Genomic DNA, 13,661 nt, shown 5'->3' with positions numbered 1-13,661 from the left:
CCCTACACATTTACTCATATTTACATGCTTGGATACGACATGCATTTCACTAAACTGTCAAAGAAAACAAAAACACATTCAGAGAAGCAGACGTTTATTTATCAGATACTCATCATGGAAGTTAGTCATATCATACACATATGGCTTAACATACTTGAATGAAAAACAACAAAACACTGACATTCTCACCTATTATTGCTTAAAATGATGTTGGTGACATTCTCCAGCTCTGTAAACGAATCAGGTCCAACATGGTGAATATTATTCCCTGTGATGATGACAGTCCTTGAATATCCTGGAATACTTTGTGGCACTGTGAGCAGATCCTTGGAAACACATTTCACTGTGCGAGTCACAGAGAAACACTCGCAGCCAAAAGGACACTCCAAGCACAGGCACGGTGCACAGAGAAGCACTCCCAAAAACACTCTGACTGCGAAGACACACATCTTTAAAGTACAGCCGATTGAAATAATTAAAACAGAAGAATAACAGCAGAAAAAGTCAAATTCTAAATGGAGCTTTTGTTCTGACAAACTAATCGAATGCTGCAGAGGCGGCAAAGAGCGCTCCAGCACCACCAGCCCCTCTGAATGTGCTCCACTCTGGGAATAAAGGTTCCCGTGAATTGATGGGAGTTCATAACACGCAGAATCTGCTGGATGGAAAAGGTGCGTGGTTCCCTTAAAGGTACAGAGGACGATTAGGGCACAAACAGCCTGTGACCTACACCGCAGTCTGCAGGGGGGGATATGCACACAGCACATCCTAAATTAAGTTACAGATACAGACACACAATAAATAATTCTCTTTAGAAACATAGCATCAAACAAACCCACAAATAAACAATACTCAATGTTATCTAGTATTGCTCATAATTAGTATAATACAGCAGTTAGAAAGCATTCAAATGCTGCCAAAGGATAAAAATACACTCACGTTAAAGAAAACACTTCACATATTTGTCTTTGTACACCAGAGCGGATAGGTTTCTTTACAGCATGATATCACTATTTATCACATGTGGGTCCTTCATCATTCTATCTCTGGTAGCACCCCATATCTCTCAGGCAAATAATTGATGAATACTTGCAGCATTAAGATTTCGTGCGCCATTTTGGAGCGATTCATCACTGAGATGTACATTAGCAGGTCTGGAGACGCATTCATCACTGCCGGTCTTGAGAAATACGTCTCTGGATTCCACAGTATTGCTCTGCTGTGGTGCAATGTGGGAATCATCATCTCCCTTTTTTACACTACTCCAAACCCACATGTGAAAAACAGACATTATGAGGAGACGTTCATAAATCATAAATACTTAGTTAAAACAATAAAAAAAGTGTTGAAACATGAATAATGGATTTTAAATCTACCCAAAAACAGCCTGACATCCTTAAACTCCCTCCAAGAGACTGATATCGCTAACAGACAATTAAGTCTTTCACTTGGAATTTTTTGTACAAACAAATGTCCCGATAAAACACATCATTCATCGACAGCTCATGATAGTGTATAAATAAAACCAAAAGCTATGAAGTCATCACGGTGGCTCGCTTCACTACTGCAGGTTGAACGTGAGGATGAACGTGGCGAGGACCCCGGAGAGCATGAAGAACGGAAGCCAGGTTTTCAGGAACGCTGCCCAGCTGAAGGATACAGAGAGGGGAAAGTGTGTTAGAGTAACATCTGGATAGTGTGAGAATGTATGTGTGTGTGTGTGTGTGTGTGTGTGTGTGTGTGGGAGGGTAAAACATCGAGCAAGGACATGTGAGGTGTTGAAGTATCACATGTTCCAATCTCTCAACTCCCAGAGGGCCTCCACACCTCCCCTCTCTCTCTCCCTGAATGCACCCCAGCCTGCGTCCAACTGTCCTTTCCTACCAGCCGGCGCAGGGAGCCCCACCAGAGAGGTGACCTTCAGCTGCTACACAGTGGGGGAGCGCTCGCTGTCAGTGATGAATTACACGACTCCCCTCCAGTTTAAAAGGACTCCTGTGTCGTGGGAGTGTGTGCGCAGAGGCAGCACAAACTGTGACGCCAGCGCATCTCTATGTGGGTCAGCGGAGAATAATGAGGGGGATTCTCTGAGCCAGATGTCTCATAATGCTCACCAGCGTCCAGCAGCAGAGTTATTTCAAAGGCAGGGAGCATGTTTGTGATGAAGATGCTTCAGGTGTGTTTGACCCAGAACCATTAGGAACCTGATTTTTCCTCTACTAAGATTGCAATTTTTTCTCCCATATAACATTAAAGCTTTTTCCCCCTAAAGTTTTTTTTTTATACAGAAAAAGGCATCTAATGACAAAGGAAGCAACACTTACCAAAATCATGTAATAGAGGTGTAAGAAAATATCCATATACTTCAGTATCTCATTATTGTATTTTGTCAACTGTATTAATTTTTTAGAAAGGACAAGAGACCAAGTATAGATCTTTGAATAATATTTTACACAAAAACATGTCTTGTCCTTGTTGATGTAAATGTTCATGCGTTTGCTCAGAAGTACTATGACGCTGGATATGACAGAGACTATATAGAGGCTGTGCTAAATACAAATGCAGACCTCACTGTCTGATAGCATTAAAACATTACACTTTTTTAATTGAGATTTTATTGTATATGGTGGTGTGTTCTTCATACTATGACTGTTTGCCAAAAAATATGATGATAAAATCGGAAATTATTGCAATTTATTGAATCAGACTCCCTGTATCGTGTGATGTATAATATCCCCAGATTATTGCCAATACACATCCCTACCATGGGATGTAACAAAGAGCACAAAAAAAGTGCCAGAAAGACATTATTTTATAGATGTGTTTGCTGTTTACATACAACAAAGTGCTGGATTGGTTGGTGGCTCAATCCCAGGCTGCTTAACACGCACTGAACCAAGACACTGAACCCCTAAAAGCATGTGCCAAATGGTGGGAATGTAATTAAAATGTAATAGGAACTAAGCCTGTTAAATGATAACAAATCAGCTGTTGTTTTATCTGGAATCGAGTGATATGATGTTCGAATATAAGTAGATCCCACACTGGAGCAGGAGGACACAATAGCAGATATAATGAAATCCTATGAACATATTGCTACCTTAGAACTCTGGTTCTACATGTGTTCTTAATCACTGAACAGATCTCAATACGAGGTTTAGATACTTACCTCACATGTTTCCCATGAACAAGAGACTGCACACACAGGTTTACCATGTTCCACGACGTGCTGTTGTCGTAACGCATGAGGTTCAGAGCCATGGCAACATGGGAATGGCAGTTATCTAAGCACAGATTGTGCTTAAATAAAAAAGGGGAAAGAAGTTATTACTTCACTATTACTACTATTACTTTTAATGATGCAGGAAATATCTGAATTAAAAAACCTAAATATCATCCTACCGGTCGACACTTGTATTCCTCTGATGCGTCATACACTGCTTTGTCCCATGTAGCAGCACCATTACCACACACTTTGTCCACATCAAGCTTCCAATACCTGCAATATTAACATACAATCAATCAAGAGTTTCATTGAAAAGAGATATAGAACCTGTAGGTCGAAAAAAATATCAAAATACAATATTTAATGTATGAACTTACTTTGTTGGTCTACCAAAACCCATGTTGTCCTCCTGGAGAAAAAACAAACAAAGATTTATTTGTTCATACCAGTTAACTTAGGCTTGTAAATATTGTGTAATTCAGGTCTTAGTGAGTGGTATTTTAACTCTGTCTCTAAAAATACAGCAGATTCCATGCAATTTATGATGGACGTGAATATAAGAGAATCCATGGAGGCCACAGATCCCATTCATCAGCAATTCAGCAGTTTGTGCATGCTATGTCATCTCAGACTATCTCTCTTGGCTGCTGCAGTCATTACGGATGTTTCACGTGAGGTTTATACATGGATAAACGGAGGTTTAAAAAACTCACCGAGACAAAGTATGATCCTGCAAAATCTCGTATGATTCCAGAAGAGGTGCATATACCCATGTGACCAATGAATGGGAGCACCCACCTGCATGATACACACAACAAAAACAACAGCGTTACATTGATTCACGAGTCAATTTATTAACGTTTCATTATGAAACAGAATATATAATATGCAGTACATTTAAAAGGAAGTAAAATACAAGAGATTAAATGGCTTCTATAATTCTACTTCTTCTACGTTGGCTAAATAACAAGCTGTCACATTACGTTACACGCAGGTTAGCAAGACCAGGAAAAATAATATGAGCTTCTTACGATAAAATAGGAATAGGTGTCCACACAATGCAGTACGGATAGCGACTGCTTTTTCTGTCGCTTTTTAAGAAATCTCCATGGTAGTTCATCATCACGTCGGTCTCATCAACCTCCGCCATCACTGCCTAGAGTGACGGTGTATGACGCACTTCTACGGAACGTCCAAAGGCTCACAATTGTGTCTTTCCCAGCGCCACCTGGCGTCTAATAAAAAAAATTGACGCACACAGACGTTAAATAACTGCTAAAATGTGTCTTACATGGACTGCCCACCGGGTCTCAATTTTAAATTGTGAATAAACTTATCCAGGCGTTCAATAACTGCCTACCAGCGTTTAAACAAGTGTGACGCCACCAGGGGGTTTGATATGGACCACCCAGCATTCACGTATTACCTGGTGGCGTTAGGTAATAATCTTGGCGTACGTGTGTGGAGTCTAACTATTAATGTAAGAATCATATTTAATGTGCTTAAGCTCCCTGGTTCAAAGCTTGCACCAAGCGTCTGGGATAAATTCTCAACACGTAACCGAAACTAGTCTATCAATAATAATGTTTTGCTACACCATTATCACAGTGGTAACGGTAGTGATAGTGTTGGGCCTATTTGCACGCCGTTTGAGAAGCCGTCAAGTTTTGAGAAATCCAGAGTCAAGGTCCCCTGTAGAAAGAAAGAATACGCCTTCTCTTAAATTATTGTCATTTAACCAATTTCCTGTGTAAGCAGTTAATGAGCCTAGTATTTAGCTTTTTCGGGGGAGTGATAAAATCAACGTTTTAATCTAAATCACTTTTTTTAAAAAGCAGTGTTATTTTAACGCTTTGTACTACGTAAAAAGTTATAACTAGAGCTACTCAAAAAAAACTTCTAAAAAAGAGGATAACACTGCTTCAAGGTGTTTCTGACACGTGTTTTGATGCACCACACCAACCACTGAAAAAAGTGGCATTTTTGGTTAAAAAAAAGATAATAATAAAATATGAAAACTGTTATTTTACGGAAGCCCTAAGCGGACATGCCTCAATACATTTTATCTACTCCGTTTTCCCGCGATAACCAGTAATTTCCTGTCGTTTTCTCGAGATCTCGACTTATTACAAAGGTTGTTTTCTCGTGATAACGAGTTAATTTCCAGTCGTTTTCTCGAGATGAAAAAGTAGTCGAGATCTCAAGAAAACAACCACAAAAAACTCGTTATCACAGGGAAACCAGCTTTGTTATCCCGAGATAACGAGATAAATAAGTCGAGATCTCGGGAAAACGACCAGAAATAACTAAATAATAATTTTTAAAAATGTATGGATGCATGTCCGCTAAGGGCTTCCACAGTTATTAGTCAAATAATTGCACTTCTATTCCACAGAGTTTTCAAAGTTAACAAATAAACTGTAAAACTTGCTAATGATGTCATTGCATAAATGGCAACTTTATAGCATCATGTGTGTTAATGCTCGGTTTAATTTAGAATGCTGAATTAAACATTATTTTGGCAGACGTTTATGAGCTAATATTTGGCACCCAAACTCAAAGGCTCAGTCAGCTTTATCACTCTAACCTCAACAACTCCTAAAGCTGGGTCACCCCATTACACACAGTATATGGGGCATGAGACGCTCCCTTAACTACTCATGCTTGTGATGTACTGTGCTAACATTTGTTGCCGAGTCAGCGAAGCGGGAGTAGAGCAGACACTGATGAACGAGCAGGATACCAGAGAGCCTCACCTACAGTACATTTTCACAACCTAATTAGTAATGTGCCAGTACTACTGTATCTGTTGTGTAACTCTTAAGGACAAACAATTCATCATTTGTTACCATGAAAAGAACAGCAAAAAAACACAGACATGAAGGTGTTCAATAGTTTTATTCTTCACTTTGTTCGCAACAAAGGTTTTTATAAGACTCCTCAAAGAAAAACAGATAATCTCAAATTAAGTAAAACACATGGAAGCCTAGTGTTGCATGTTGTTCAGGACTCATTTACCCTTTTTAGGGGAAATTAGATGTTCACTGAGCAATGAATGAGATGGCTCTGTGTCCTTTCTGCCCACTACTATGGTCAGCCTCATGCAAGCAGGGCTGAACACCTGACTGCAGCAGAGGACAAGTGTCAGAGCCACGCAGTTTGTAGGCAGGAACCCAATTGCCACCAAAAACTTTAGTTGCCACAAACCACAAATTAGCATCTGTTTCCCATTTAGACCCAACAGAAGTTTCACACTGACATTTCATGCCAAATGACGACTGACATCGACTTGATTTAAAACAAATGAACGTATTAGAAAGTTATTTTTCATACAAATATTTCTTTGTTGATCATGTCAACAATCTACTGTAGTAAAACCTCTTAACTAAAAGGAGCACAGTATGCCAAAATTATGTTTCAAAGAAACAAAGAAGACAAATATTAATCCTTGGCCATTTCCATGACACGTGACAACCTTTGGCAGAAGACACCACTTGTTTTTCTGACAGTTATAAACCAAACAAAGCTTATAAATACATTTCATCTGAGCAACACTTGCAACTTTCACCACTTGGACAATTAATTCTAGGCTTCCTGTGACCAAAACTCCAACTGAAAATATGATAAAGTCTAACTCATAACCAATGACTCGGGCGTGCAGCCTTTCTGCAATGAGCGGGCACTAAAACTCTGAGCTCCAGCTGTAAGCAGACAGGAGATGCAACAAAGCACCGTCTTCCTGTGATCCCATCCTCCACGGAGGACGCGGCGGCTGTGTGGCCACTCTGACCTGAAAATAGGTCGCTCGACTGCCAGCTTCTCCTTCTCCGTGTTGTGTCTCTCCAACATAAACCTGAGGAGGGATAAGTGCTGAACTCCTCCTTCTTCGTGAGAAACGGGGGAGTGACGTGGAGGGTGCTCTCCTCAAAGGGGTCCCCCTGCCACTATGAGGCGTGGAAGGAGAGGCTGAGGTGTTACTGGTGCTTTGAAGGGGTGAGATGTGTGTCTTCTCCACCCTCCATGAATTCCTCTCCCCCAAAGTGATCTCCTCCAGTCCTCTCTTTGGACAGGGGAGGGCGATGCATAGTGCAGAGATGTGACATGACATTCGCTCAACGTTTCTGTCGGACAGGGGGGGAAATTAAGATTCAAACTGGAGCTGGGCGAGCGCTTTGCTTCCTACATCCATTCCATAGAATGGCTGACACTTTGTTTAGCTTGGCCGACACTGCACTTGTCCCTCTGAGCTGTCTTCATCATCTGAGCCGTCTGGGCCGACACCACGCAGGCCTGTGATGCGATAGCCCATGTTTAGCAGCATTACCTCCAGCGGGTCTGCGTTCATGCGCCGCTGGTTCGCCTGAGCAGCACCCTCCATGTCCTCCACCACTCGCCCGTTCTCACACTCCGTCTGTGTTGTGAGGGAAGAGAAAGTGATACAGAAACAACTGTTATTGTATAGGACGTTCAAATATATTTGTTGTTTTCTTCTTTCATTCAGATAAAAATACATAGAAGAGTCAGTTGTTCACCTCTGGTCTAGGGTTCCATAACCGCACCACAGGGTCTATTCCACTAGTAGCCAGGAAGCAGTAGCTGGGGTGGGGCTGCAGGCAGTTCACTATGGACTCATCCCCCTGCAGGATCCTCACAAGATTAGTCGTCTCCTTTTCCCAGATAAAAAAGGAGCCGTCGTCTGAGCCGCTGACGATGTACTGACCTTTGCTGTAGAGAAAAAGGGAAGTTATTCAGGCCCGCCTGATTAGCAGTGTTCGAAGTGCTTTCACAGTTGTGGTGTGAACAGTAACTCTGCAGGGTGTTCTGGTGTAGAAGGTTAGGCGAGGTTGGATACTCATCTTTTAAATGGCGTACATTGTGCACATACTATAAAATGTTTGCCTGTATTGAAATGTAAGGTCACAAACCCGTGTAGATACAGAACCCAGAGCAAACATTTATGAATGAAAGCTCCTTTGCATCTCCACTGCAGATTTATGGCCCTGTCTTGGGTTAAAGAGCTTGTAACTGCCCCTTGTGAGGCTTCATGTTCTGGCATTGAGAGATACTGACCTCCCAAAGAAGTTGGCCTCTTTGATGTCAGTGGTAGTGTTGCAGTGACCACAGTATCTGTGCTTGTAGTCAAAGCTGCGCTCTCTCAACACCAGCTCATCTTCAGGGATGGAAGGACTGAAGGAGTGGAATCGAATGGAGCTGTTTGCCTTCTTGTCTTCTGCTGGTGAAGAAAAAAGTCATACTTATTACCACAGAGTCATCTAGATACATGTATCTACCTAGATAAATACCTACATTACCAGTTTTTAAACCTTAAAGATGTTTAACCAATTCACTCTTTTGTACCTGATTCAGTCTTAGTGAAGATAGCAGCCTTGATGTCTTTATCTAAAGCATCACAGGCACTGCTGTGCGCCTGCTCTGGAAACTTTCCTTTGAAATCATCCAGACACTCCAAAGCTTCAGACACATACTTCAGCTCAAACAGACAACGAGCCAGCCTGAAATGAGCCTTCAGATGACCGGGGTTTAGAGTCAGTGCCTTCAGGCAGTCCCTGAGGGCATCGTAATGGTCTCCATCCCTGCGAATCACAGATGTAAGGAAACACTTCAGATCTGCTCTCATAGCTATCAGAAGAAGATGTCGAATCATCTCTCTGCAGTTCTAATGAAACGTACCACTTGCGTTTCATGTAGGCTGCAGCCCTGTTCCCATACAGCATGGCGTTGGAGCTGGCGTCATGAATACCTAAACTGTACAGCTGTATGGCCTGTGTCCACTGCTGCCGGGCGAATGCATCATTAGCTTGTTGTTTTATCTTCTCTAAGTGAGCAGGAAGCTCTGTAGAACTAGAACAAAAGGAGCAGAAGAAGCATAACTTAAGTGTGTGCATGATCAAACCTTTGAACTGTCAATCTGTGTACAAAAACAGTCTGAGTGAAATGATAATTACCTAGAGTGAATCTTGCTTTCAGCAAATCGAATATGGCTGGTTGGAAAGTGGATTCCGTTGGAGATGCCATTGGTTGTCTTGCCGTTCTGTACATCTCCTGTGAAGCCAAAGTTTTACAATCCACAAATACATAAATAAAAACAGTTCTTTATGGACCTCTATAAGGTACCACTCGAGATATTTCCTTAATATAGATGTCACAACCTACCTGGGGATGATTGGCACTTTTTTGGAAGCAAGAAGGTGTATGGTTTCTGTTTAAATGTCAGGTCAAACAGATACACCTGGAAGAATAACAAAAAGCTAACGTTTAAACACGGAAGAAGACATCGATAACTCCTTTCAACATTATTTGTTCTAAGGGGGAGATTACCTGTTCCCCACCCATGTTGACGAGTAGCTCGGTGCCATCTGGACTGAAGGTGACATAGGTGGCCACCAGGACCCTCAGGCGGTTGTTGTAATCTGGGAGTTTCACTGGCAGGTGCCCTGGAGGATTCAAACAGAAGGGTTATCCCACCATATCGTTCACAGTCACTGTCCCTGCAATCCTCGTGTCATTACTATATAATTAGAATACAAATGTACTCATTTAATAACAATGATACGGAACAATTCAGCCATGTATGCACCTGCAACATAATACTGCCCTGCTCCGTCTGGGATGGGCTTCTGCCTTTCACAGAATGTGTGCACAGCTGCTGACGTGCTCTGACTCATAGATTTCCTGTAGAAGGACAAAAAAAACTGGTTAGCTGAAACCTAGAATAGTGAATGGACGACATTTGAGTGATTGATGAATAATTATTAATTATTATAACCAAAGAATAATGTAACCGACCTGTAGTTGTGAATCATTCTGATGTCATAAAGGCGGACAAAGGGCCCGTTGGCACCGACTGCCAGGTAGTTGTTGTCTCGCGGGTTGACCGCTAGACACTTGGCCTCGACCATCTGACCGCAGAACTCTGTCAGGTCAATCAGCACCTCAGAGCGCTTACTGCTCTCCCTCAAGTCATACTGTCTGTAATAAACATAAGAGAGTTAACATACATATATTACCTGTAGCAAATTTAGGCACAGGGCTGATCCCCGGTTTCTAACCTGATGATGCCATCCTCTGCAGCACTCCAGAAGGTGTTGGGCCACATGGGAGCTGTGGCGATGCGTTTGACTCTGTTCGTATGATCCGAAAACATATGGATGGTTTCCTTCACTGTCAAGTCATGAACGTGGACCTTTGTGTCGGCTGCACCCGTTACCAAGATCCTGTCCCCGGAGTGAGGGAGGAACTGTGTGGACACGTAAAAAAACACAAGAGCGAACAGATTAGAATAGACACAAAGTTTTATAGTGGCTTTTTTTGCTGATGGATGATTGTATTATTAAGACGTTAGCCCACAACCTCCAGTTATCTCACACTGTAACACTGTAACACTTTCCCTCGAGTATTTGACCTCATTCCCAAGCTTTCTGTCATGAAGCGACAATGGAATGCCCTTGTGGCAATTTCAGTGTGAAACTGGGCTTTGAACAGCTACAACATGTACAAAAATGTTTTCCACCAAACAACATGTCACTCATTAAATGACCAACAGTGCCACCTCATGTACAGGAAGTGAACTTGTATCAGAGAGATCATTCGGTAATCATGAACAGAAATATGTAGTGCAGAAAAAAGAATCTCATCAGTGGTATATTTTTTTAACATCCAGCATTTGAATTGCCAAATAGTGACGTGTGTACATGGTTAAAATGCCCTTCAATTAGACATGAAGTAGCACTGCCCTTATCTTGTCTAACTATAACCATAATGCAATTAAACAATCAGAGTTATGAAGCTTTATTGGACTTTTATCGCTGCCTGATTACCATTAATGCGAGATTCTCATTGTGTAAGTCCTCCTTACCTTTACAGAGAATATATTTGCTGCATGACCAGTGTGCATAGTTGTAAGCTTCTTGTGTTTGAATGGATCCCAGATGACGGCATGTTGATCATCTGAGCCCGAGGCCAGTAAACTGTGCACAAAGAAGAAATCATCAGGACAAGTCAAGCAACCTTTTTTTTTAAGCTCTTTTATACTAATGCAATTAAAAATCTTACACTGTGTCGACATGCTTAGATGTGCAATAGCTAACCAACAGTATGCATATGCTTCATTATTAAATTAGATCGGTTAGAGCTGCTACATAGACATTTGGCTAAGGCATTAGTACTAATACACCAGGAATTGATATAAGCTAAATTAATAGCCTTTTTTTTATTAATGAAATACATTTTGGTGATTTGTATCAAAGCCTACATGAGCAGTTGAATTCTCAGGTGTAACGCAGATAATAACTGCTTATAGATATATTTTAAGAGGCGAATGGATCCCATAACAGAGTAGTGAAACATGGTAGGCTGTGATGTAACCCGGTCAGTGATGCTGACACTTACTCTCCTCGTTCATTCCATTCCAAACAGTTCACACAGCCAGTATGACCCTGTTGAGACAGAAAGTATAAACTGTAAGTAGAAGATACGATAATACACAGAAATATATTCTTAGTCTCCCTTTTCCTCTACAAACACACACACACTTGCTGTCACCGACCTGAAGCTCAGCCTCCAGTCCGAGTCTTTTGATGAAGGGGTCCGTCACATGATAGGACCTCTGGAAGGCTGCTGCTCTTTTGTCCTAAAGATATGAATCAAACTCTCCATTAAAAATGTAAAAAATGCTTTTGGTTAGGAAAGGTCTTCTTAGGTTATGATAACTTTAACACTTTGTATAACAGGTATAATGGGCTCCTGGAGTGCTCTGGCATGTATTTACTCACTCTGATCTGCCTGTGCAGGATATCTCTGGTGATGTTGACACTAGTCATGGCCTCACCACAAAACATAAAAAAATTAGGGTCAGGGCTGGAGGTTCCAGTGGTCAGAGCTCAGAAGACATTTACTCTGTATTTCTCCAGAAAAGGCTGCAAAGAAGATAAAACATTAAGGAAGCATACATAGCATTGTAAGCACACTTATCATAACAACAAATTGATATTACTTTGGTTTATTGACCGTTATACAGGGTAAGAGATATTAAATGGTAAAGACAAGGTTGTCAACAGGCCTTTTACTTATTTACTCATAATTGTGTTTTAAACACCTAAAACACAAGTGTATCATATACCTTTAGTTGGTCTACTGACTTTTTCACTACAAAGACAGAGGGTTTGCTCCCGTCAAGGAACATAAACAGAGCGACTTGATTAGCTAACTAGCTAATGTTAGCTATGCAGCTCTGTCAGCATTCTAATCTTCTGTTTCTCAAATCACTAACCATTATTTAAACGTAAGTCGCTGTTAGGATGACAGAATCGTAAACCACCTATGCATCAGGCCTTTAAAAGACCTGTCGTTCACCAAGTAGCTGGCGTTAGCGTATTTGCGTTACCTTGTTAGCTAAACAAAACGTCCACTTCATGTAACGTTGACATTTGCAACGCTTTAATTGCAATTTCAGACTGCTAAATAAATCTCACCGCTTTCCTTGAACTAAAAACGCTTCTGTCAAGAAATGTCCATTTAACAGACGTGATGAATCTCACTCTATGTGAGTTTGTTGACAGGATTCACGCTAATACCTTCTCTGACTTGAACACAAAGCTCCTCCCACTGAGGGCATCACGCAACTTTGCTCCGCTGGCTAAAACGGACCTAGCACTTCCGGTCTGGATTTATGTCAGAATAAAAGCATTCTCCCTACAAATTAAAGTCAAACATTTCATACTAAAGTATTAAGAGCTAAAAGGCAACAATACAGTATATTTAGTATTTTGTGTTTTAATAATTTTCAGCTCCCAAACAAAAACACGCTAATTACAAATTTAGAAGTAAAGGGAAACAGCTTTATATAGAGGTCACAGAATGTATAAGAAAAAGAGCTTATACAGCAAGCAGCCAGATATAAAGGGGATGTATCAAGGGTCTAATCTGATTTTACTTTAGCGGTAGTTTAAGGATGTAACGATTAATCCAATAGACTTAGTCTGGCCAAGACTTAAGACCAGGTTATCTCTAATCTACTGGTTGAATAGTACATGTTTTGGCAGATGATGGAGATGTATCGGAGGCAGGTAGAGGTAATTTGGTTTGGGATTCATTTTTGTGGTGGACCCAAATGTAGTTAACTGGATATATATAAATAATAATGTAAACAGTTTTTTGTTTTTTTTTAGTATGCCTAAAAATGCTAGCTATTGTTGTGTCAGAAAATAAAAGTTATAGTTTTAAAGGACGCATAATATATTTACATCAGTGATAAAATATCTTACATCATTGGGGTCTCAAGACCAATATCTAACAAAAATGAAAATTCTCTAACATGACTGTATTTCTCTTTACAACCTGTCGTGATTCTTTTCAAGTTAATTATATTCCCTAAACGCCAAGGTTCAAACACGGGTTCTCTGAGGTTTGCCTTTCA

The 13,661-nt window shown here is 40.9% G+C and overlaps 2 protein-coding genes across 4 annotated transcripts; both read right to left on the bottom strand.

The window, feature by feature from the left end:
* Positions 1–351: 351 nt before the first annotated feature.
* LOC138583920 (transmembrane protein 222-like) lies at positions 352–4,380 on the bottom strand. Its single transcript, XM_069655984.1, has 6 exons — positions 4,258–4,380; positions 3,940–4,024; positions 3,604–3,635; positions 3,403–3,499; positions 3,170–3,300; positions 352–1,649 (listed from the first exon to the last, which is right to left on the bottom strand). Exons 1-6 carry the CDS (start codon positions 4,374–4,376, stop codon positions 1,562–1,564), a joined length of 552 nt encoding a protein of 183 aa, XP_069512085.1. The 5' UTR covers positions 4,377–4,380; the 3' UTR covers positions 352–1,561.
* Positions 4,381–6,105: 1,725 nt separating this feature from the next.
* wdtc1 (WD and tetratricopeptide repeats 1) lies at positions 6,106–12,823 on the bottom strand. 3 transcript variants are annotated; one of them, XM_069656185.1, is made up of 16 exons: positions 12,630–12,823; positions 12,019–12,162; positions 11,793–11,876; positions 11,636–11,682; positions 11,103–11,214; positions 10,297–10,484; positions 10,034–10,216; positions 9,825–9,919; positions 9,566–9,681; positions 9,401–9,476; positions 9,193–9,289; positions 8,918–9,088; positions 8,585–8,820; positions 8,297–8,459; positions 7,759–7,951; positions 6,106–7,637 (listed from the first exon to the last, which is right to left on the bottom strand). In XM_069656185.1, the coding sequence occupies exons 2-16, from the start codon at positions 12,082–12,084 to the stop codon at positions 7,440–7,442; spliced, it is 2,025 nt and encodes a 674-aa protein (XP_069512286.1). In that variant the 5' UTR covers positions 12,085–12,162; positions 12,630–12,823; the 3' UTR covers positions 6,106–7,439. The 3 variants fall into 3 exon arrangements, with proteins under 3 accessions (XP_069512286.1, XP_069512288.1, XP_069512287.1); XM_069656187.1 differs by having other exon boundaries at positions 8,297–8,456; XM_069656186.1 differs by having other exon boundaries at positions 12,718–12,823.
* Positions 12,824–13,661: the final 838 nt, after the last annotated feature.

This window comes from Semicossyphus pulcher, unplaced genomic scaffold, assembly GCF_022749685.1.
Source record: "Semicossyphus pulcher isolate SPU_LCO1_2020_fin unplaced genomic scaffold, fSemPul1.0.p SCAF_9, whole genome shotgun sequence".
Taxonomy (NCBI): domain Eukaryota; kingdom Metazoa; phylum Chordata; class Actinopteri; order Labriformes; family Labridae; genus Semicossyphus; species Semicossyphus pulcher.
This window is presented reverse-complemented; position numbering and strand designations above follow the sequence as displayed.